Source organism: Hemitrygon akajei, chromosome 6, assembly GCF_048418815.1.
Source record: "Hemitrygon akajei chromosome 6, sHemAka1.3, whole genome shotgun sequence".
Lineage (NCBI taxonomy): Eukaryota > Metazoa > Chordata > Chondrichthyes > Myliobatiformes > Dasyatidae > Hemitrygon > Hemitrygon akajei.
In genome coordinates, this window is record NC_133129.1 from 42,169,284 (window position 1) to 42,194,393 (window position 25,110).

A 25,110-nucleotide genomic window follows, 5' to 3' on the forward strand; every position below is an offset into this window, starting at 1 on the left:
CATCATTGAACCTTGGCAAAACTGTGGCCAATAGCTATCAAGAGAAAGGTGCACCAGTGGTTGGAGGGCTATCACCTGTGGTTATTAATGGTCAATCTTTCCAGCCTTGATATATCACTGCAGGAGCTCATCAGGACAGTGTCTCAGGCCCAGATATCATTTGCTGCTTTGCAGCTAATCTAGCCATCATATAATTATGCCTCCCTTTTGCAAGGCTAGACAAGGTTTAGGCCTATAAGTGACCATCTCCAACTAGAGAGAGTTTAATCACCTGCCGTTGACATTCAATGACATGACCATAATTGAATCACTCACCACAAACATATTGGGGGCTGTCATTAATTGGCTAGACCAGTCACATAACTACAGGAAGTAAAAGAGCAGATCAGAGGCTTCATTCTCTTACTTCCTGCTGCTTAAGTACAGTCTTTGTGTACACAAGAAGCAAATCTGAAGTGTCATTGTGCCCCATCAACCACTCTAAAACATTTGTTCCTTCCATTGCCTGTGCACAGTGACTTTCTGCAAAATGCCCTGCATTTAGCCACGCAGCCTACTCTAACAGCATCTCCCAAAACCATGACAGCTATCTTGAGGTAGGAAAATGCCCTTCATGATTGCTTTGTCTGAATCTCATGGCACCCTTTCTAACAGCACCATTGGAAGGACTGCAGCTGTTCAGTTGTTGCTTCATCAGGATGTCGGCCCAAAACGTTAACTCTTTATTCCTCTCCATGGATGCTTTCTGTCTTGCTGAGTTCTTCCAGCATTTTGTGTGTGTTACTCTGGATTTCCAGCATCTACAGAATCTCTTGTGTTCACGATGGAAGAAAATCTATATCCAAATTCTTACAACTGCCACTGAAAATTGAATTAAGGGTACACCACATTAGATCATACAGAAGGGCTGTGGTCAACGTTAAACATAATTTCTGTTCTTGTCTTGGTTAAATATATATTGAAAACATGGTACAAGCGCAATTATTGCTTTGCCCAGTAGTACTGTCTCTGGCAAACAGTGTGATCTTGGAGCTTGTAAAACCCTGTAGGTATATGTGAACCATATACAAATCACGGCAATGTGCCCTGAAAAGTCCTGATTTGAGATGTTAACTATTTTATGTCACCTTTCTGTCCAGCTAGTTGTACTTGCGTCTGTCCAGTCTTACATTGTCCCTGCAGATGAATATAAAGGCTAAGAACAGACTTATTGAATAGGAAACATGTATGTTAGTGTGCACGTATACTCATTTTAGCCTTTATATGGGAGAGTCGTGATGATCCTGGCTTGAGAATTACATCCATTCTGTAAACACTGGAAAACAAGTATAAACCTTTACATTTGAAATTAAAAATGTATTTATTCTCAATTATTGCATGTTAGACGATTTTCTTGCTTCATTGTATAAATTAAAAGTCATATTTAGATTCATGTATGGGGAGGGGAAAAGCACTTCGGTATGTGAAAGTAAATGAGTTCAGAAAGGCTACTGAACCAATGGGTTGTACATCTCTTGGATACTTTTGTCACAATGGTCTGGATGATTAATTCTGCTTTGTGGTTGATTAATTATAATGTGCTCTTTCTTATGCAGAAAATAATTGAATGTGTTATTTGTTAAGCAACCATAGTCAAATAATGAATCTGCGCAAAATGAGAAAAAGCAAGAGCAGATTTTTAAAAATCATTATAAAACCTCCTCCTAAAATAAAGCTCGTTTTAGGTTTGGCATAGTTTCTTTATTGGATTTGTGTAGTTTTATTTTTAATTGTGATCCATCATATTGATGGCAGATAAATTAAATGCAATACGGATCTTTTAAGATTAACTTCATTTTATTATTAATAAGAAAAAAATTGGTCTCAAGGGTTGAATCTTATCTGGAATGAAATAGTACTTAAACTGTGTGGCACATTGGGGAATCTTTTATATTAAGCAAAAAAAAGTTTAACTATTTAATCTTAATTAGCTCCAGAAAAGGTTCAGTTTTATAACTAAATTGAGTGAAACATTGGAGAAACTTTGAAGAATGTATTAGATGAAACAACTTTTATAGGAAATTTAAATATTTTCCAATTATATGTTATGTTTTCTTTTACTTAATCAAATCTAATGATTCTGAGTGTACAGCTCACCCTTTTAGAAAATTATTACATGGCAATCACTTGTGTTTTAGATTAACTCGCATAGTGTTTGAAAATCTCGAGGCCAACATGCTGTGTCTAATAACATTTTGACATTAGGAGCTCTGGCAAAATAGTATTTAAGCTCTTCTTAGTGTGGGCAGTTGATAACTTTTCATTCATAATTAGGTCATAGTGAATCAAGAGACATTTCAGGGAAATTGAACTGTCAGTGGGTAGAAACAAGCATTTGACCTCATCACATTGAGTGGGGCCCATCATAATTTGTTCATTTGGTGCCCATCAGCCCAGCCTCATCTCTCATACGCCACCTTGCTGACCTTCCCTCTCCAATTCCGCTTGGTTCAGCTTTAATTATGACTCAGCAGACCCGAAGAAATATTGCAGCCTGCTCTCAAAAACCCTGAACTGCCACTCACCAAAAGATTGTTTTTTAACAGGTAATAAACGCCCTGAGGAATGGTGCTGTGTGTTGCACGCATAAGCATAAACAACATCTGTTTTCTTCCTCTAATGTGATGTTGACAACGGCAGAGACCTTTTTGAAACAGAATCTTTTTTTTACATGTATTGAACCATGGTTTCTGTGATTTATAGGTGAATACCCTGGTAATCACATTTCTTCATTAAATCTCAAATCGTATTTGGTGCTCATTTTGCAGTCAACTGTTCCTTGCCTGCTTTTACTAACTCCCTTTACCCAAATAGGAATGACCACCCCTCCTTACCCCCACCACACTGAATGTGTTATGACATTTCCATTTTCCACATCAGCTATTTTTATGGGTTGTCTGACTGAAATTGCATAATTAGTGCTGAAGTTTTAGCAATTTTATGCTCACTCTGCCTAATAACTGAATTATGACTGACCAAACTCCTTTCATTTAGCACCTTTTGCTTTAACTAACCTTCTGTTTTTTCTATTTATTTTCAAAATTCCACTAATAAATCTTTTATTTTTGAGGCTTAATTTAAAAAAAAATTTTCTCCACATGGTCTGATCTGAACAATTACAGCGGGAGGCACTTTAAATGAAATGCAAGCACTATTTGTTCATGAATATCTTTCTACATGTTGGGATGGTGATATTCCAGTTCAGGTAAAGGGAGCTAGTAAAAACAAGCAGGAAATACTTGAGTGCAGAAACACACAGGAAGCCAGATACGGTGATCTGTAGCTGACTACATGTAATTAAAGTTCTTCATTCATTATTTCTAACTTTTGTTGGAATCCAACTGAGTTACACAATAGTAGTGGGCCATTTGTCCAAGTGAGCTTTTGACAGTGCTTAATTCTCTGGATAAATAAAACTCTCTTGTTGACGTGTTTCCTCAACCTTCTTAGAATTGATTTTTTTTCCCCTCTTAGTGTAAACTCACTCTCCTTGACTTTCTTAGATATCAAATACAGTCACCTTAACCAACTTACGTGGTTAACTTGTGCATGCCACATTATTCCAGGGCAGAGGCTTACGAGGGCAAAATACCCATGTGGTCAAATTAGCTCACAAGTGGCAAGACTTTGGGACTCACTCCATCTGTAATATTAAGTTACCTTATTTTGGATATAGAGTCAATTTTTGCGCGTGGCATCTTACTAACCAGTGGCATACTCCACTCGCTAGTTCAAGTGAGCGTAGTGTCAAGACATTTTAATGATTAAAAAGTAATTCCTTAATTTTTTGGCCCCCCAGAAAGCATAGACCCAGGAATCAATAACAGGAACTAACAGAACAAAGCATCTGTACCAATAATGATAGGTAGCAGAGGATCAAAAGGAACAAAGGAACCTGCAACAGTAACTATCACTGGAGAAGCAAAGCCACGGGGCTATGGGTTGACAAATTCCTGAGACCGATGTTCTGAAATTTGCTATCTTAGAGGTGGCTGAGTGGATGAATTGATTGTGAATGTTTGTACACGTTGGAGATTCCAACATGTTAGCAAACAATGAATATAACATGGCTATTGAAGAAAAGCCAAAGAGACAAAATGGAAAATGGTTGACCAATTAGACTAACATCCATTGTCAAGGATGTGCTGGAGCTCATTTTTAAGGAAGTGCTATTTGAATAATTTTAATATAGTCATCATGGTATTCTATAAGGAAATTATCATTAATTGATTTTTTTTTTGCAAATGTAAATAGAAAGGTAAGTAATGGGATGCTCGTGGATGGAGTACATTTGGATTTCTGAAAACCATTTGATAAGATGCCACATCAAAACAAAATACTGTGCAGAGTAAATTTTGTGTTTAAAGTTAATAAGTTCGCATGTATAGAGGATTAGTTAAAGGACAGAAAACGTGATGGTTGGCGTCCATCTGTTTTGAAGGACAATGGATGATCATCATCATCATCACAAGCCTGGGTGGAAGGTATGGAAATCCTGAGATGCCCAGTCGTCAAAATCCCCTCTCAGCTTCACCAGTGTAGACCAAAGGAAAGCTTATGAAGCAACAGGTTTGGCATCAGCTTGGCTACGGCTACCAGAAGGATATTCAATGATGTCCAGCCCCCTTAGGGGCTCTGTTCCAGATTTGCCAGATTTTCTATTGGTTCCACAAAAATAGGTGAAAATTAAGTGATCAGGAGAAAAGGTCAGCAAAGGATTGGACAAGTATTTGTTATAAAGATGACATTTGTAACATATGGTGGCCAAATATGAGGTTATTTACTTCACTAGGAAGAGTGTTATTTAAAAGTATTGACACGTCAGTGGCATTCAGAAAGTTTTGTATGTTCTTAAACAAAAAGCCCAGGAAGTTAGCAGATAGCAATTCAGAAACACGTCCTGAAGGTAAATTTGACTTTGTTTTTTATTTAGAGCAGAATAGAGTAAAAGAATTCTTGCTTTAACTATACAGTGCCAAGTTCAGTTTTAGTCTCTATATTTAATGATAAATTTGAGAAAGGCAATGGTTTAATGGATTGATCCTTGGGTGAAGAAACAGAACATGATTATACTTCCTAAATATAAGAAGAATGAAAAGAGATCGTAATTAAACATTAAAAGTACTGAGGGGGATTTGAACCTTTAATTTTTAATTGATGTCTCTTCTCATTCTTCTGATCTCCAGGAAATATAACCATATCCTATCTCTTCACCCAAGAATCAACCCATTAAACCACTGTCCTTCTCAAATTTAAAGAGTTAGGAATTACTGCTATAACTATACAGAGCATTGATTGATCCAAGACCTAAAGTGCCAAGTACAGTATTAGTCTCTTAAGGATACATTTGAAAAAGGTAGTGGTTTAATGGATTCTTGGGTGATGGGACAGAACCTGGATATACTTCCTGGAGATCAGAAGAGCTCTCAATTAAACATTAAAAGTTCTGAGGGGGGTTTTGATATGTTTGGTACAGATGTTTCTGTGGTGGTAGAGTCCCAAAACCTGGAAGCAAACCTGGGAATCTCCAAAACTAGGGCATATTCTTTCAGTTAAGAGATTTAGTCTGTAAGATAACGAGAAATACCTTCTCATGGGGAATAGTTAATCTTTGGAATTATCTACATGAGAATCCAAGGCTATCAGTTCTACATTGCAGTTTTGTCATACTCAGTTTTGTGAGATTCTGACATGGTCTCAGATACTTCAAACTTCAACATTTAAATAATAGATGACAGTCATCCAGTGACTGTCAAGTGCCTCAGTCAAAAGTTAAAATACTATTTTTTTAAAAAACAGATTCATTTATTAATAGGCCAAAATGCATTAAATAAGGTTATTGTGCTCTAATCTCCACTGAAAATAACAGCTGTGGCACATTAGGCGTAAACAGCATAGTCATAAAGCAATGCTTGCATATTTCTTCAAGTCCAGGGAGGGCTTAAAATTGGATACCCAATTGGTTTGGTGGCAGGAAGCAGAGGATGATGTGGACAGTGGTTTCTTAGATTGGAGACCCATGACCAATGGTATGCCTCAGGGCTCTGTGCTGGGCCCATTGTTGTTTGTCATCAATATCAATGATCTGGGTAAGAATGCACAAGGTTTTAACTTTGCAGATCACACTGAAGTAGGTGGTACAGTGCACAATGAAGTAAGTTAGCAAAAATTACAGGGGATTTTGTCATTAAGTGGGCTGCAGGATAGCAAGTAGAGTTTAATTCAGGTAAGTGTGAGCTGTTGTTTGTGCAGTGAGGGGTAGGCTAGGGCAAGGTGACAGCTCTAAATAGCCCAGGTCTACACACGGAGTTGCACTGCTGCGTTTTCTGAGACAGACATACCCAGAAGCTGAGCCTCAGAACTGCTAAGACCAAAAAATCTGAAATGGTACATCACCTGAGCCATAGATGATTTTCTAAATTCTCTTAATACATCCTTCTCAGGGGGTATTATAGTTTAAGCTGTCAAGAAACCAAATCTTCCAAATCAAAGGTAAATGTAAATGTTGCTTTGAGTTTGTACTTGTAATTAGTTGGGCGTGTAATTACTTCACAACTGTACTGCATATGGGTAATTCTTCAAGTGGATTGACGCTATTGGGCAGTTTACACTAAATACTCGCTGTCAAACTTTAATGTCTCTGGTCCTGAAACTTCATTGTGTTATAAGAACTTCACTGGTTCACTGTAGAAATAATGTACAGTGGATTCAGGTTAATTGGGACACATTGGGAGCAGTGCATTTTGACTCAATTAAGCTTCTGCCCCAATTAGTTGAAGTTTCATGAAAATAGTTCAAAGGTATAAAAAAGAAACAAACTACCGTTCCTTAAGGTTGTCATAGCCATGGAGGGGGTGGTGGTATTGGAGAGGCTAGTGGGGATAAGCTCCCACTGCCTATTAAATGTTCCCAACGACTTGTGTCTCAAATAACCTCAGACAAGCAAGTCCTTCACGTGTGGCTTAGCTACTGACAGGAGAAGGGGCAAAGGCAGGTTACTGACGCCTTAAAACCAGTCGCTTCGGGCAGATGGGGCTCTTCAAATGTGGTTGGTAGGTCATCTAGAAGGGAAACTCTGATCTCAAACCTCCGCTGCCTTGCGGCTCACAGAGAAGGTGTCAGGAGTAAACCCCAAGGAAACATCAAGAGGTGGAGTCTCTAAGGCTGTCCTACACTTAATTGAACGCTGACTGGCAACTTCTGAGATACCGCTGGTTCCAGTCTGTATTGATCTCTGCTATTCCTTTGGATTCATCAGCTGCGTGGAGAAGGAGAGTCAGCTGCATGGGCAATGGTTTGCTCTCCGTATTGTACTCTTCTGGCTTGGCTTCACCTTGCAGCATGAAAACACTGTTCAGGAGAGGCCACAACATAGGCTACGTCCACACTACGCCAGATAAATCCGTAACCGAAGCTTTTTCTCTTCGTTTTTACCCTCCGTCCACACTAAAATGGCATTTTCGTCCCCCGAAACCAGAGCTTTTCAGAAACGCTTTCCAGGGTGGGTACTTTTGATAATGCTGCTCGGGCAGATCAGTGTGGACAGGGTAACTGGAGAAATCTGAAAACGCTGTCAGATGGCAGCGCGCTATTTCATTGTTTTCTTGAACGCAACCTAACAATTTCAGAACAGGCAGCAACGAGACTGAAGCCAGAAGAGTTAGAAATGTACTCACCAAATGCTTTTACCCATAACTTACTGAATAAATAAGTATACTGTACTCACTTTGCCCTGTTTTCTGTCCTTGCTCGTATGAAGGTACCTATTTATGCAAGTACTTCCCTGACAATAGATGTGTAACAGCCTAATGTAACATTGTATGGAAATACAAGATAATACTGATGCAGACATGTTTTACACATTTAACAAGGTGCTTTATTAATGCAACAGAGTTGGTCAGTTTTTCAATGTTCGTTGTCAGCCGGGTCATACAGTCTGTGAACTCCCTGTCGGTTGCCTCGGTATGCTCCAGTATTTGTTTTTTTTACTTTTAAGTCTTCCTGCGCGAGAGCCAACAGCTGTCTGTCATTTAAGTTTTTCTAGTCTGTAACTGAACAAACACGCACCGTCTTTCACAGCGAGAGTCGACACCAAACATGTCGCTTGTTTTCGATAGATGTGTCCTGCGCATGCGCAGTAGGAGAAGATTCGACAAAATCTCCATTTCAATGTGGATAGAGATATTTTCAAAAACACATAGCGTGGATACCTATCGTTTTTACGTGAAATCAGCATTTCAAAATTATCCAGTCTAGTGTGGATGTAGCCATAGGAAGCAGCATTTACAGGTTATAAGCCACTACGCACAATCGACATAGAACACGGTGCCAGGGGCTGATTCTGACAGTGGGAGAGATTCTTGGTTCTCACTGGACAGCCTCCAGTCAAAAAAGGTGCTGTCTGCTTTCCTTATTGGGTACATGGGGATTAGGTATTATCCGTACTGCAGACCTGAAAACACTGAGCCAGGAAAGACAACATGCGAAAGAAGGCAGCTGTAAATCTGGGATGTTGAAATGTTTGAACAATGATGACCTTCCTCTCTGATAACCTCCAAGATATCAATGTTGTCAGGAAGACAGTTTTAATAAATGAGGAGCTCAAGAGACTTCGTGTGGACATAGCTACTCTCCAGGAGACCCAGGCACACTGAAGGAGAAAAAGTCCACCTTTTTCTGGCAAGAGAAGGGCCCACAGAGAATGGTGTCGGCTTTGTAGTGAGGGACACATTGCTAGATCAGTAGGCAGATTTTTTAGCCTCGCCTGCCTAAGAACGAAAACCAAATTGTACGAGGCCATGATCAAAGATATGCTGTTTCCTTATGATGCAGCAGTCACCACACACACCACAGAACCTCCAGATCTTGATGCAGCACTTCTCCCAGGACTGCAAGGAATTTGGTCTGACTATCAGACTCAAAAAGGGAAACATCTTATGATAAGATGTGGAGACACCACCAGATAATTATCGTTGATAACTACAAACTGGTTGTTGTTCATATATATGGGGTCCATCATCAGTGACAACCTCTCCTTCAATGCAGAAGTCAACAAGCACAAAGCTGGCCACCCGCATCTGCGCTACAAGGACATCTGCAAGCGAGACATGAAGGCGCTGGACAGCAACATTGAGTCCTAGGAGGAATTTGCAGCCAACCGCACCAGATGGAGAAATTCGCAGAAACAACACCTTAAGTTAGGCAAGGAAAAATTCCTTAATGCTGCAGGAGACAAATGGGCCCACGGAAAGGAATGCTGCATCTCCAGCAGAGCTGAGACTAGTAAGAGATGCGACCTTTGCAACAGGGACTGCCACTTTTGCATTGGTCTCGTCAGCCACAGATGGCACTGCACCCACAATGTAGATAGCTAGGATACAACAGCCATGGTTGACTTCGACCAACAGAGGGCCACACTGTTTAACTGAGTAGCAAATTATGCATTTAGATGAAGTACACAACAACCAGAACGTGGGTTGCTGCTGCAACATTGCTCAGAGTGCTGGAAGGACCTACTCCGCACTGTATAGTTATATAAAATGAGTAACTACCAATATCGTTACAGTAGTATAAAACAGTCTATTAGTTCCTAATAGTTATCAACAGAGGAATTCATCCAGCATAATCTGCATGTTCTTTTGGTTGATTGTAAATGAACAAGGTCAGCACAGTGCAGATAATGGACTGCCTTCTTGCCTTCCTACGCAGAGTCAGAATAAAAAACTAAATTATTAAAACTCACTGCTTTTTGAATCAGTATCTGTCAGCCCAAATGGATAACATAGTACAAGCAAATACAAGTGACACTATTTAAAAAGTGTTTGCTCTGTAGTGTCTAATGGCCACACAAGTGCGTGTGACTGATGCTAATTAGAAATCGTTGGGCAACAGTCCCCTGTCCCAATTAAGTGGCATAATGTTCCAAATAAACAGAGGGAATCCCGACTATTTTCTTGATTAGTTTTTGTTCCTTAAGAGTTGTCCCAATGAAGCAGCTGCCCCAATTAACTGATGGCCTAATTAAATGGAATCGTATTTAGTGTAGTGGTCAGAGTCTTAACTAGTGCAGAATCTTGCTTTCTTATTAAGCATTTGACTGGATGATGCAACTGTTTGTTGAATCCTTAGTAAAACTGTTTCATTCTATCTGAAAATTTTATTCATTTTGCTTATTGTGAAAATTACAATGTTATCACTAAAAACCGTATCTGTAAGAATTAAAGTATTCTGATACTTGATAGTACAATGAGAATTCATCTTGAATGAGAGGAGTTTTTGTTTGAGCTTGTCTTAAGTATGCTTCACTGTGCGAATTACATTCCATTGTTTTGAATTGCTAACGATACCAAAGGGCACAATACACAATGTTCATTAATATTGTTTGTCAGATCATTGGAAAGGCTCCCATACTTAATCACAAACTCAGTAATTGGATTTTTTGCTATTTGCATTACTTTCCACACAGCCATTATTTCAATTTTGTTTAAAATACCTTTTCAGATTCTTATTTAAAAGAAGAACATTTAAAATGAATTTTTTTCAGTTACTTAATACTGATGGCCAAAATTGTTCATGAGGAATGTAAACAGGTTTGCTTCTAAATTATAGATGATGTAAAATAAAAATGGTTGCTTTCTTGCGAAATGTCAATGGTAATATATTGGAGAGGGTTGTGCAATATTGTTAATTGTTTTCTACCAATTACAGTATTTAATTCTGTCATTTGATTTATTTGCCAAGATGATAACTGGGTAACTCGAAACATTTCGTTTCAAGCATCTAGTTCTAAACACAAGAGTTTCTGCAGATGCTGGAAATCTGGAAGAATACACACAAAATGCTGGAGGAGCTCAGCAGGTCAGACAACATTTAAGGAGAGGAATGAACTGTCAACAATTCGGTCTGAGATCTCAACCTGAAACACTGTTCATTTTTCTCCATGGATGCTTCCTGACCTGCAGAGTCCTTCCAGCATTTATATGGTTCTCAATGTTTTCTCCAATATAGTAGCAATGGAGAGTGAGGTATAAGTGTTATAAAGACTGCTGTGCAGGCGAAACACCTGAAAGCCTTCCAGGTTCTATGGTTTGCTCTATCTGACGGCCAAATGCCGGTCATCTACATCACCTTCTCTACTGCACAGATACCACCAAGTATCCATTCAGACTCTTGCCTCTGCATTCAGTCTGAGCTGATGCAGTCTTTTGCATACCTGTGTGAATTTGCATGTGGATTTATTAGAGTAGTTTTTGCAAATTTGTTATTCAAGTATCTCACAAATTTGGGGATTGTACTAAAACATTAGACTTGAAAAAAGATTTGAAGTTTTGTCCAAATCTTCAGGCTGAGAAATTGCACAGAATTTACTATATTGTGAACTGGCTGAACATACTGCAGAAACTGTTTTGACTTTTTTCCCCATCCCTTGTCATCCTACATAAAAATAAAACAAATCATTGAGATCACAGAAAAATGACAAGCTGACATTAATTGTTTATGTAGGTCACCTTTGCCAATGCAATAAATGGCACATTCAATCATGTTTGTAATCTGTTTTGCAGTCTATGTGTTTGATACCGTGGGTTAGATTTGAGTTTTCATCCTGGGACCTGTGCCCAGACTGATGGGATGAAAACAGACCACTACTTAATTCAACAAACCTTTGCACTTGAACCAAGACAAGCTCTTCAAATTTTCCTTCTCTACCTCTGTTACTCTAACTTCAGCCCAACACCCAACAACATTCAGCCATGGGTTAATGGATGGGAAATAATATTTGTGCCACAAAGATGACCATCTCCAGCAAAACAGAGTCCGCACTTGGCTTTACCATTGCTGAGCCCCACCATTAACATTCTGGGTTTAAGCATTGACAAAAATAAAACTTGCTTCATGGGGTCTAAATCCTGGAAATTCTTTCCCAATAGCACTGTTGGAGTACCTTCACATGTTGGATTGAGTATAAGAATGCAAGAAGGTGGAGATGACTAATAGTGTTTAAATCCCAAAAGATGAATAAAGTTATTGCTAAGAGTATGGCACTCTAATTTACACCTCTAATTACAACAGTGGATGTCTAGAGCTATTTGAGGCATACATGTGAATAAGAACAACATTTGGACTTCACGTGGACCTGGCTGAAGATAGTAAAGCATTTGAAAATACTTATGCTTATTTCATTAGAGGCAGAAAGGATTAGACTCACTGAGGTCTTCATAAAATCTGGAGAACCCATTGTCCATTGCAGTTATTTCACATCAAGGCAGGAGAATGGAAAATTGGAGCAAGCCTTAATATTTTCAAAATGTTTAAAAATCAAACAGCAAATCCATAAGCAAAATCAAACATGAAATAGGTGGATGAAACAAAGAGCAGAGGCAATGCTTTGTTGAAGAAATGGATTTCAAGTAGGGCTGGAAGGAAGAAGACACCAATGGAGAGGCAGAGAGTTCTTTGAAAGGGCTAATGACCTCCAGGGGAAAAACTGACCAAAATTACCACATTGGTAGAAATTCTTGGTGTAAGGCGATTAGCATAAAATAATTTGCGTTTATGTATTATCAGACTGGTTTCATGAGATAATTCAGGTGAATTATTTTGTTAAACAGTGTTCTGATTAGTAATTTGCTAGTCGATAGCTCCTGAAAATTTAGAGAGAGGGGTCATGTGGTATTGCCTGTAGAAGTAATTTGGATGTAACTTGCTGAGTGCTTTCCTCAAAATCCTTTCACCTTAGAATGAAGATAATAATTGTTCAGATTAAACTAAGGTTTGCTGTAGGAAGAATCAATCAATGAATTGTTTAGTTCAGGACAAAATGAATGCTACAGCAGTGGGAAGAAGTGCCTAAGGACAGAAATTAAAATAATTTAATTCCTTGATTTTTATTTTACATGTTTTAAACAGAACATCACAGGAAGGTTATTGAAACAAAAACTACTCCTGCATCAGGACATTTTATGTATAATATGAAAGTGATTCTCTTACCTGGTATCCTTGAAGGTTCTTTTAGAACGTCAGCAGGATTTTCAGGTCATTTGACAGAAAGGATATCTGCCTTGTAGCATGCTCAGAAGGTGACTACTTCTTGCATCAATCACCTTAGCTTTAAGTTGAAGCATAATAGAGCCCCTCAATCAACATTTCCAAATGCTTTATCACTTGTTCATAAAGAACTGGTGAAAAATCAAAGATAGACTGCTAAGTCAAGGCTAGGTAATTTGTTCTGAATTATAGTTACATTACAGGGGGCGAAGAGAGTTTGTAAAATAAGGGCTTGCTGGATGTCCATTTTGTCAACTGGTGATGATATGCAGTTGAAGCTAAATTCAGACCTTGAAAAATGACAGCATTGTTGAGCTGTAATTCTGGACAAGCTAAAGCAAAGATTAAGATGTTACTTATTGACAGACAAAATGAGTTAGTCAAACAGCAGTGATGAATATCCACCTTGTATTTGCAAGGTCAGTTTAAATAGCATTACCTTTAAGAAACTATATGTTGCCCATATGTAAACAGAGCTCTATATTAAGACAGCTTTTATATCTTTTATTTCTTCAATATTTCATTTTTATAACCCTGCATTTTCAATTGGCTGTGTACTATTCACTGAATATGATATCTATTAAAGCACAGATATAATGATTAAGATATTGGGATTGCTTTACAATTTTAACTAAGATTTCTTTTCTGAGGATTGATTAAATTTGAGAGGTGGCTTTCTGATTTAGCAAGGTATGTACACGCTTGCAGAATCGTACTTTCCAAGATCATAAGACTGAACCAATTGTCTTGGTGTTGACACTTCTGCCCAATAAGCCATTGGGTTTTCAAAAGAGGATCTCTTTGGGCTTCACTCTCTTGAACCTTTCCCTCCAGTAGTGCTGTATTTATTTCTGTTTTTCAAATTTGTAATCAGGTTTGCTTTGAAATAAGAGTTTAATTTGTTTTCACTCATCTTTCAGGCAGTTCCTTTCAGATTATCATAATTACCTATTAGCTCCATCCTCTCTGGCTGTACTCTGCTTTGTTAGTGAATGAGTCATTACCATTATGGTTTCATAATCTAGACACACTTTAATGAAATAATTCCACAATGGAAGAATCATTCTGCTTAATGTGATACAGAAGCTGTTGTTTAATTTCTGAGGGTGTTTTTAGTATGTTGTACAATTTGTCTTTGACTACTGTGGTGGTGCTAGAAATTGTAGATGAACTCTGCCCCTATACAGAATATAAACTACTGTAGTATAAATCTACAAATAATACTGAAACTGTTCTTTTGCAAAGATACAACCAGGATAATGAAATTATTCAGTAAATGTTTTAAATCTTTGGATGCTTTTATATGAAATGCACCTTAGCTGGAGATTTTATGTTACTATTTAATATGATTCATGTCACTGGCCTCTGGTTTTCACAAACAACTAAGAAGAGTAGAGCATGATCTTTAAAAAATTGAGTGTCATCCTGAAATAGCATGGAATGGAGTTTGATCATCTTGTCATCTATGGAGGGGAATAAACAGTCGGTGTTTCTGGCCAAACCCTTCATCGGGAAGGGTTCCTTCATAGATATTGCCTAACTTGCTGAGTTCCTCCAGCATATTGTGTGTGTGTTGTTCAAGATTCCCAGCATTAGGCGAGTCTCTTGAGTTTAAAGGAAACAGTGCAAACCTTTTACATTAATGTCAATATATTCAGAAGTGTTAACTTGTTTATGCGGCCTCTGAGGACCTGACAAAGGATCTCAGCCCGAAAAGTTGACTGTTTACTCTTTTCCAAAGATGCTACGTGGTCTGCTGAGTTCCTCCAGTATTTTGTGTGTGACGAAACCAACACAAGACATAAATCCACATGATATCATTCTTGTCAGTCTATCTATTGCAAGTTTATCTGTCTGGAACAGCATTGTTAGAAAACGCAACCGCACAATGAAGACAGAAAATCCCAATGAAGGCAAGACAGTTGGAGTTTGAAGAGGTGTGGTTTGTCAGAACTTCTTCAAATGTACCATGGAGAACCATTCTGACTGGCAGTCCAGTCTGGTATGGGGGGAGGGGTGGCTACTGCACAAGATTGAAGTAAGTTGCAGAAACTTGTAAAATTATTCAGCTCCATCTTGGGTACTAGTCTCCGAAGTACCCAACTACCTCACTACTTGCTTTATTTCTGTTTTTTTTGTGCTACTTATATTAACTTAGTGTGTGTATATATATGTAATTCTGGTTTTTACCTCTATTTATTTATCATGAATTTCACTGTACTGCTGCTGTAAAGTTAACAAATTTCACGACATATGCCAGTGGTATTAAACCTGATTCTGATTCTGGTAGAGAAAGAATAATAAAAGCTTGTGGGATATCACGTGAGTTAGAGAGAAGTGTTCCATGTACTGTAGCTCCTGTCTGTGTACTTACAGGTGGCAGAAGCTGCAAATGTGGAAGATATTGTGAAAGGCACGTTGTTCAATACTTTAGCAGGATACCTATAATCAACAAAAGTAATGACATTGTGTGCAAAGCTGGCTTTGGCAACCATTTGCTTCTTTTAAGAATATTGTATTGGCGATTTAAGAATTTGTATTGTTTGAACAGAGTAAGCTAATAGTTCACAGGAAGAAAATAAAAGTAGCAAACAATGAAGAACGTGGGATTATAATGCATATTTTCACTTTCTACGCAGCTCTCAATGTAAACAGGAAGATATCCCAGTCTGTGAATTTAAATATCCTTTTCCACAGATTGGGTTATTGAGGCAGGGACTTTGCATTGTGCTCCTTGAAAGATATTAACCATATAACAATTACAGCATGGAAACAGGCCATCTCGGCCCTTCTAGTCCGTGCCGACGCTTACACTCACCTAGTCCCACTGGCCCGCACTCAGCCCATAACTCTCCATTCCTTTCCTGTCCAGATACTTATCCAATTTTTCAATTTTACTTTAAGTGGCAAAAATTTTACTTCAAATGAAAAATATTGAACAAAAGCTCTTTGGCTTGTATGTACAAAACCAGAGGTTGGTTTGTTCTGCTTGTTTATCCTTCTAAAGGTTCACCTGCTGTAATTCTTAAAAAAAATAAAGATTAAGTATTGTTCTGGGTGAAGTGATACTTGAAGAGTGGGATGAAAATTAAAATGTGCTGGTATTCAGTAATCAGACAGTACCTGTTTTAAAGTGAAACATTTTCTACTTCGTTATATTTCTTGTATAAAGTCATTTGCATATTTAATCTGACAACATAAACTTACGAGGCACTCTTTCTGACCCTTGCAATATGGTCATTTGGATTACAGAAATTCACCCTCACAAATCACCACCCAAAAATGAGATACAGAATAAAGTTCACTCTTACTGAATTTGTGTTTTTAAAAAAAAGTAAATAAATAGACACAAATAAGGCTTTGTGTTATGAAAAAACATGATACAGGCCCCCTTCTATGAATACAATCCCTTTCTCCTGAAGAGCCCTGCAAAATGGGCTCATGTATATTATAAATGTGTATACTGAAATTTGAAGCTAAAGTTTATAGTAATGTTTGTCTTTTGAATTTATATAAGATTGTGTTTTAGCTTGTGTATAATAGTGCAATTGCAGTTGCTTTAAAAGCATCTGGAAAATCTTTGGTTAATTAGTCTTGTGATTACACTAAGGACCATTTACTGCCTTTGGTTACCATTTGGCTTGAGAATTTAACACTGGAGTATTTTGTGTGAAGGGAAGTCCTCCAGATCATGTTTTATATTTTGTTGGAGTTGTCTCATTGGTTCTGGTTGAATAGTTAAGTGACTACATGTTTCTTACTTCATTTGAGAATAAGATAAATTTGCTTTCTGATTTATCTACCTTCCAATAATGGCGGATAGCTTTCTGGACTCGCTATCAAGGTCCTAGTATGCATCTAATGAGCTTTTCTGCTCTTAATCACTGAAGATTAGTTCTCCACTTATCAGTGCTTCATGTTGGCTTTCTCTCACTTCCTTGATTTCCCTCTACTTTGGATCATCGGTAGAGTTGCTCAGGACAATATTATGAAGTAATGAAAGCAAGCTATGTAGCTGTATGTTTAATTATGTAGAATAGAGATGAAAGTTTTGGGTCTTCCTCATACATATTTCAGTTTGCATGCAATGTTACCCATTCAAATCATACCCCTCCAAAAGCTGTTAGAGAGATTTAGCCCTCAACAATTTGCTGTTATATTTTCCTTAGTGAATTAAGTTTTCTATCCATATTTCTACACCAAGTTTATGTGAGGAATTGGTTTATGTGCATAATATTGGTAGGTAGCATGCTACTGAAATGAAAGCTGTGTCAGTGCCCTGACTGGTCCTCATTCCAAGCCCTTCATTCACTTGCTATCACCCTTGGCTATCTTAGAACTGGCTGCTTAAAAATTAACTTAAGCAAACCACTGGTTCAGTACTACATGTGGAATGTATTATGTTAACAATATGACATACCGTGCACAGCTTCTTAAAAAAGGAATTCAAAAATAAAACTTGTCTTTGGATGTAATTCCTGTGAAAAATGACTGGAACGGTGAACTGTTGATTATTAATGAAGCAATGGCATCACCTCATAAAACTCAGAAACTTGCAAATAGATTTTTATTTCATACAAAATAGACAAATTGTTTGAACTATTGCTTGCACTAACTATAAGTGACACTAAGTGCTTTACAAACAGAGCCACAGTAAGTTACCATTACCTAAAAGCATATGTGGAGACGTTCAGAGCCTTTAATTTTCAGAGGTGCTTAGTTGTGCATTCAGTAATATTATTTCCAGTTAACCTAATTTAGTTCATTGTGCTACCTGTTGTTTTTAAGATTCTACTTTGCTTTTAGATTATTAGAGATCTGTCTATTTATTTAAAAGATTGCTTTGAAACCTCCTCCAGTTTTTGAAGGTATAGCTTAAGAGCTTCCATAACGATAGACTTGGAAGATTCTGGGAACAGCTGTCTCATAAATTAATTATTAGTGACAAGTTTATATTGCATAAATCTAAATGAGTTGAGAGTATGGTCCATTACCAGCTAACTGCACAAGGTATTTGTCATTTTACACTCTTCAGTTATTTTTTAGTGAAGTGTTAAAAATGTAAGACTTTTCTTTCAGATGACATTGAGAGATGCTGTCTGTTTTTAAGAGAGGTAAAGGCCCATATAAATGTTTCACTAAACCTAAGTGTTACTCATTTGACAGTTATGTGCGCTGTCATTCCACGGGCTATTTGCTTATCGCAATAAACAGATGAAATATGTGAATGGTCTGTGGTATCCTCTCAGTGCATTAGGCCTTCTAGTTCCTGTGATGTTCCTCATTCAAAGTGTTTTGTTCAGTTTTCTCTACTTTTATGTATCCTAGAACAAATATTCTAGGAATAATCATAGTGTGAACAGCAGCTGAATAAAAAAAATTTACAAAACCTAACAGCAGGCTGATGTAGTTGTAACAATTTTAAAGATTTCAGATTACATCCTGTAGAACAACAAATCATTGTCGTTTGAAATTTCCTTAAATTAATTTGCAAATATTGATTACAATGGATCAAAAATACCCAGTTTTTACTAATTGTGCATTGTTAGGGAAACGGTACAATATTTGTTATAATCCATAAATTTTTCTGACAGAAGTTTTATTAGTAAGAAAATTAGAGAATATCCAATAGAGTAGAACTTGTGCAGCACTGTTGTTGAAATACTTACTTTGCTCTTGAATTGCTTTTTAAAGGTCATTGTGTTGCTCATCTAATTGTCCAAAAAGACAAAATAAAACAAGTGCAATAATTCAACAGTTTAACTCAATTGTTTATTTCTAGGTTATATAAAATGCATACTGAAAACATTGACGTTTACAGCACAAGATAGAAGTGCTATCCAATTAGGCTCAGTCACCTGCTTCCCTATCATTCTGTATACTTCTCTCCTTCAAGTGTAAACACTGTTCTATTTTGATGGTTACCATTAAAGCTGCATCTTTATTCATGTAGACTTTCCAGATTATTATAACTCAGTGTATCTTAAAACAAATTCTACTCCTCCTGAATATTCATCACCTTCAGATGTCTTTGCTGGGTTACCCTAATTTTTATCCTTTTGCTTTCGTTTTATGTAGCTTCGATATAATAGCAGTGATGTCACTTTTTTCCTCTGTCATCTTAAATAATATTTGTGTTCAGCCTAATCCTGTCTTTTTCCATATTCCTTTTAAAATTGCATCATTTAATTTGTATTGAGTCTCATTTGTCTTAATCTGTTAATTTGCACATCTCTGCGTTAAAACTTATCTGTTATGTTGTCAGTACATTTCACCATTCTGTCTGTGTCCTCTAAAATTCTGCTAATATATCTCTGTAATTATTAGCTTCATATCTAGGTTTATGTCACTTAAAGCCCCATTCCCAAGTTTATGAAATCAATCTATATCAAAAGTCCATTGATCGTAATATTAGCTTCTGAGTGACTCCCAAGTGGGAAATCAACTGTTTACCACTATTCTGTGTGTTTTCTAGCTATAATGTCACGCTTCTATAATACTAACATTAATTATATGTAACTTAAGCAAAAGTATTGCTAAAGATTATAAGCGCAATATCAACTGCACTTCATAAAGAAATTGCAGCAAGTTGTGAATGCAGCCCAGTCCAACACACAAACCAAGCTCACCCTGTTGACTCCATCTCCATTTCCTGGTGCCTCAGGAAAGCAGCTAAGATCATCAAGGATCTCTTCTAGCTTGGTTATTCTAACTTCTTCCCTCTCCTGTCGGGCAGAAGATACAAAAGCCTGAGAGCGTGGATCACCAAACTTGAGGACAGCTTCTATACCACTGTCATTAGACACTCGTACAGACCTCTCACACGGTAAAAGAGGAATGTTTGATCTCCCAATCTAAGTCCTAATGCTCCTTGCATTTTATTTGTCTGTCTACTTTGCAATTTCTCTGTCAATGCAACACTGTATTTTGTATTTTGGTCTCTCGTTTTACTACCTGTAATTATACACAGCAGGATCTGTCTGGATGGCTTGCAAAACAAGTTTTTCATTATATCTCAATGCATGAGACAATAATATTCTAATTCCAAATGGAAAGGGGCTGCAAATGAAGTAAGAAAATTGAACTTTCAGTACCGAATTTGACTTTTGACAATCAGCTCAAAGAAGGCACCCCATATTTTTGTATCTTTTAACCACTTAGAAATATAAGTTATTTGAAAAAATGTTTTTGTTGTTTATATGTTTCCTATTTAAATTAATGTGTGTGTGTTTTTATGTTTAGGTTACAACTCCCGTATTTGTTCCAGCAAAATCATACGAGCTACTTCATCGAATGTCTGGAAAGGGTCTTGGCGCACGATATCACTTTCCACGTCAACCATGTATTTACAACCCCAAGATGGTATCTGTTCATATCACATTCACCAACAGCTCTGACCAAGAAATACGGAATATCCAAGTCGGGGAGCGGAAGCTTGCGTCAGGGATGAAAATGCATGATTTCCATGAAATAGGTACTGAAATACAGCATTTGTGTGATATCCTGTACAATGTTGTATAAGGTAGCATATTTCTTGATTCATTTTGTGACATGTTTTCTAACTATAAGAAAGCCAAATACATTTCCAACCTTTGTTCATTACTAAAATTGAGGAATGAAGCAGTATTATATGTATGTGTGCATATTTCTATCTTAACTTTGCTAATTTTTTCCCAGTTGCCTGTGAGATTTCTCCTAATTTGCACTTTTCCTTTGGGATGCAGTTGAGGTCATGATAATCTTATTAATTGGAGTAGTTTAGTATCAACATTTATAAAAAAAACTATATTTACTGTAATAAGGTAAATGAAAAACAGATCAAAGTTGTGGAGGGGAAAATTTTTATGAAAAATCAAATTATTTTAAAAGAAATTCAGATACATTTTCCATAAAATTGTGTTGGCTAAGGCTTTAAGTTATTGGGTCACAACACACCTAATAGTTATAAATATCCTCTGTGTATTTACAGAATTTACTGATGGTTTTAGTGAATAGTTGAAGGTATTTGCCTTTAGCATCCTAATCCCTCATTGTATACCTAATCCTGATAGAAATGTGTTTGTAAATCTCAATTCTGGGCAAAATGGGACTTGACTGTGGTATATCTGTTGGTTCAATAAGGTTACCATGTAAGCTAGGATGAGAAGAATGATCATTTGGACCAGTTACCATACAAGTTTGCTTGAAATGATCGAATGTTATTAGGAAGAATGGGAATATTTGGTAGACTTCAAAAAGTTAAGTCATAGTCTTACACGTTGTCTTGGTAGCATGGGATGATGGATGCAACGCAGGTAAAGATCACAATGCGTCTTGTTGTGAGCTAGTCTTCCATTGTCTTAGATACAAAAATATATATATTTTTCTTTTTGCAGACAGCCTTGAGCCTGGGGCATCAAAGACAGTTTCAATGGGCATTGATTTCTGTGACTCCACACAAACTGCTAACTTTCAACTATGGTAGGTTACTGAAAGCAGCAGAAATACTTTAGACTTGGGACCTGTTCCCTTTCTGTATTAGTAAATAATCATTGACAATGCAGCTAATCTTTATGAAACTAAATCAGTGTGTATTTGTTAATTGAACAAACAAATGCAAATTTCTTTATAAGTAGGTGGGTTTGTTTTAAAGTTATTTATTTCCGTGTGATAATACATATTTCAAAATCACAGGCTGCGGTTGTTTGGTATTTAACGTCTTTTTAACCACAGGGCTAGGGACTGGTGCTGAATTTTTTTAATTTTTTGAAAAATAATTATCATTATTTTATAAAATTCATAATGAAATTTATCATTAATTTACTAATCTAAAGTATTTTGGAAAAGAATTTTGTTCAAGTTGCCAACACTGCAAAATGTCCAGAGGTTTACTAATTTATTTCTTTAGAGATACAGCACGGAACAGGCTTCCGGCCCAATGAGCCATGTTGCCTGGTAACCCACCTATTTAACCCTAGCTTAACAATTTATAATGACCAATCAATACTAAACTGTACTGTGTGCGGAAACCACAGCACCTGGAGGAAAATGGGGAGAACATACAAACTCCTTATAGACGATGCCTGGAATTATACTCGGAACTCTGATGCTCTGATCTGTAATCACATCGCACCAACCGATATGCTACTATGGCGCCCCATAACAGTGTCAAGAATCAAACACCAATCGTACAGATGGCGCTTAAAAGCAGTTTCCTGGCACTCTTGCCAGCAAACCAGGAGAATGTGCTGATTGACAAAAAGAGTAGACAAAATGTTGATGCACTGAATGAAATAAAGCAGAAACATAGAGATGGGATTGGATTTTTAAAAGGTTAGGCTACACTAGAGCAACACAGAAGATAAGATTTCCAGACAATTGATTATTATTTATCCTGGGGTATTTACCGTTGGCAGTTTTACTATTCGCAGTTCACTTTTGCATGTGCACACAGCCCCTCACCACATGTCCATTACAGGTTACTAAGAGAGGGCTAGTAACCGTCCCTAACAGTGGAGCAAGTGCCACAGTATTGGAAAGAGGCAGATGCAGCGTTACTGTTCAGGAAAGGATACAAGGACATTGCTGATAATCAGCGGTAGGTAAAGTTTAGAAACAGTTACCAAGCAAAAAATTAATAGGCCCTGTAGAGCTTTGAATTAATTAAGGACAGCTTGCGTAGATTTGTAAAAGGTAGTTTGTTTTTAGCTGACAGAAGATGGATGAAGAAGATGCTTGTCAGGTGAATTTTTCAAGCAGAAACTCAGCTATGTGATGGGAAATGTCTGTCTATATTTCCAAACAAGTGTTTGCTGAACTATCACATAAAAATCTTGTAAAGAAAATTGAGGCTTATGGAATAGGAGGGTTTGTGTCAACTTGGATAAAAAATAAAATGCCCAAGGACAGAAAAAAGTGAATCGTGGTAACTGGCTGTTTTTCACAGTGTAAAATGATGGACAGCAGTGTTCTCCATCAAGTTGGAAGCATTGTCTGTTTTTTGATATGTATAAATGACTGCAACAGTACATAAAATGGGTTAATTCAATTCATTTATTGTCTAGAATGTATAAATTATACAGCCGTGAGATTTGCTTAGTTGCAGGTAGTCACGAAGCAAGAAACCCAAAAGAACCCAATTTTTAAAAATGAGTAAGAATAAAATGTCCTCTAATCTGAACCCTGGAGTAGACCAAAGTCTCGCTTATCACTTCATCATATTAATGGACACGGAGCAGTCTTCATTGCCTCAGCGCCATTGCCTTGCATCACAGAGAATGAGCGAAAAAAGTCTCTCACCTCGGATCCCGACACCCTGTCTTTTCAGTCTATCTGGGCCGGCATTTAAATTGACCCAACAGCGGCCAGCAAAAGGCTCCTCTGCCCTTCAGAGAGAAGTGAACATCATGGAAAGCGAGTGAAATCGGCACTCGCCTCTGATCTGGGCTGGCATTTAAATTGTCCAAACAGGTAAAGCGTACCTCGCACTAGGACCCAACTGCAGTAAAAGGCTCCGGGCCTAGACTGCATCGCTTCAGGCCCAGATTTCATTGCCCAGCCTGAAGCCACTCTCAGGCTCTTCAAATCAACTCAACGCCCAAAGTGATCCAACCTCGCACCCAGGCCAGTAGAACGAGCACCGAATCTTCTCTACCCAGGCACCAGCTTCTTCCTTTAGGCAGGTTAATATGGTGGACAGAGAAGTGTTAGATGATATATTTTAGCAAAAGAAATGGATGGGCTGCTAAGAAATGCAAGGAAAGAAATTCATATGGATTCATGTGAAAAGATCTTTGAAGCTGGCAGATCATATTGAGAGAGCAGTTAGCAAAGCATTTGGGATTTGGGCTTCATAAATAGAGAGATTGGGTATAGAAGTTTCAGGGTGATAATGGAAAGGTCGTACTGGAGCACTTCATATTCATTTCTATTCAGTGCACTTCATGAGGTTCTGAGGGGCTTGAAAAATCTGAGGGGTTTGAGTGGAAACTTCCTTGAATATTGTGGAATTAATTTAAATATTAAAATCAACCAGTATTTTTTTTCCCCTGCACTGAAGCTTAACATATTTGTTTAGAAAATTCTGGCAGGTGAAATTACTTATATATAATTATCGCTACCTTGGTAGTAAAGAAAAACATTATCAAGCTTGTTTTAATGAAAATCATAAGACAGTTTGGCCTGTCCTTGTGCTTTTGGAGCAAGAAGCTGATATGAAACCAAAATATTCTAACTGCTGGAGATCAGAGACAAAAACAAAGTTGTTCCGTTTATCATTCCAAGAAAGAAAGATGCTTACATTTATATTACACCTTTTGGAATTTCAGAACACCCGAATGCAACTTGTAGCCAGCAAAATACTTTTGAGATGTGGTCTCTTTGGCAGTGTTCAAGAAGCAGTCATTGTGCGTAGTGCAAGATTCCCTAAGTACTATTCATAAGATTATGAATATAACTGGAAAATCCAATGTAATAATGTTGCTTGATTTGATTATTGGCCAGGCCACAGGCACAGTTGCACTGGTTTTCCTTGAGAGCATACACTGAGATCCTTTGCATTGACCTGAGAGCATTTGGGAGCTTGTCTTCAACTGAGAGAAGTCACTTGTGATAATGCAGCATAATACAGGGAGTTCTTGTTATTCTCCAACAGTGCATTCCAGAAAGGTTCATGAATAGTGTAAATACATATAACTCTGATTAATTTCCCTTAAGAATTAGTGAAATGACATGAGATACGTTCTGCCTATGTGATAATTATCTGGATTACCAAGCCAGAAGAAATAGTGCAGTAAGAGTTGGTTAGGTACTGTGCCATCATACATGTGTAATAACATTTGACTTCCTACATAATTTTATTTAAATGGAAGGGAACTCAGCTGGTTTACAGGAAATGTGTACAGGAGGTGGTATTAATGGAAAAGGAGTGGGATGGCAGTGCAGATGGAGGGCCATCCATTGTCATTTCAACATCCAACAGTGTTGACATTGTTCTTTCTGTGCAACAGGTTTTATAGTGTCTTCAGAATGCCTGGTCTGTTCCTCAGT

General features: G+C 37.5%; 1 protein-coding gene across 2 annotated transcripts in view; it reads left to right on the top strand.

The window, feature by feature from the left end:
- The window catches only part of ap3b1a (adaptor related protein complex 3 subunit beta 1a), a 242,790-nt gene that overhangs the window by 176,695 nt on the left and 40,985 nt on the right, over positions 1-25,110 (top strand). For both annotated transcript variants that reach the window (XM_073048231.1, XM_073048232.1), the window contains exons 23-24: positions 20,326-20,557; positions 21,459-21,543. In XM_073048231.1, the coding sequence (XP_072904332.1) occupies positions 20,326-20,557; positions 21,459-21,543 (317 nt within the window). The remainder of the gene's footprint in view (positions 1-20,325; positions 20,558-21,458; positions 21,544-25,110) is intronic.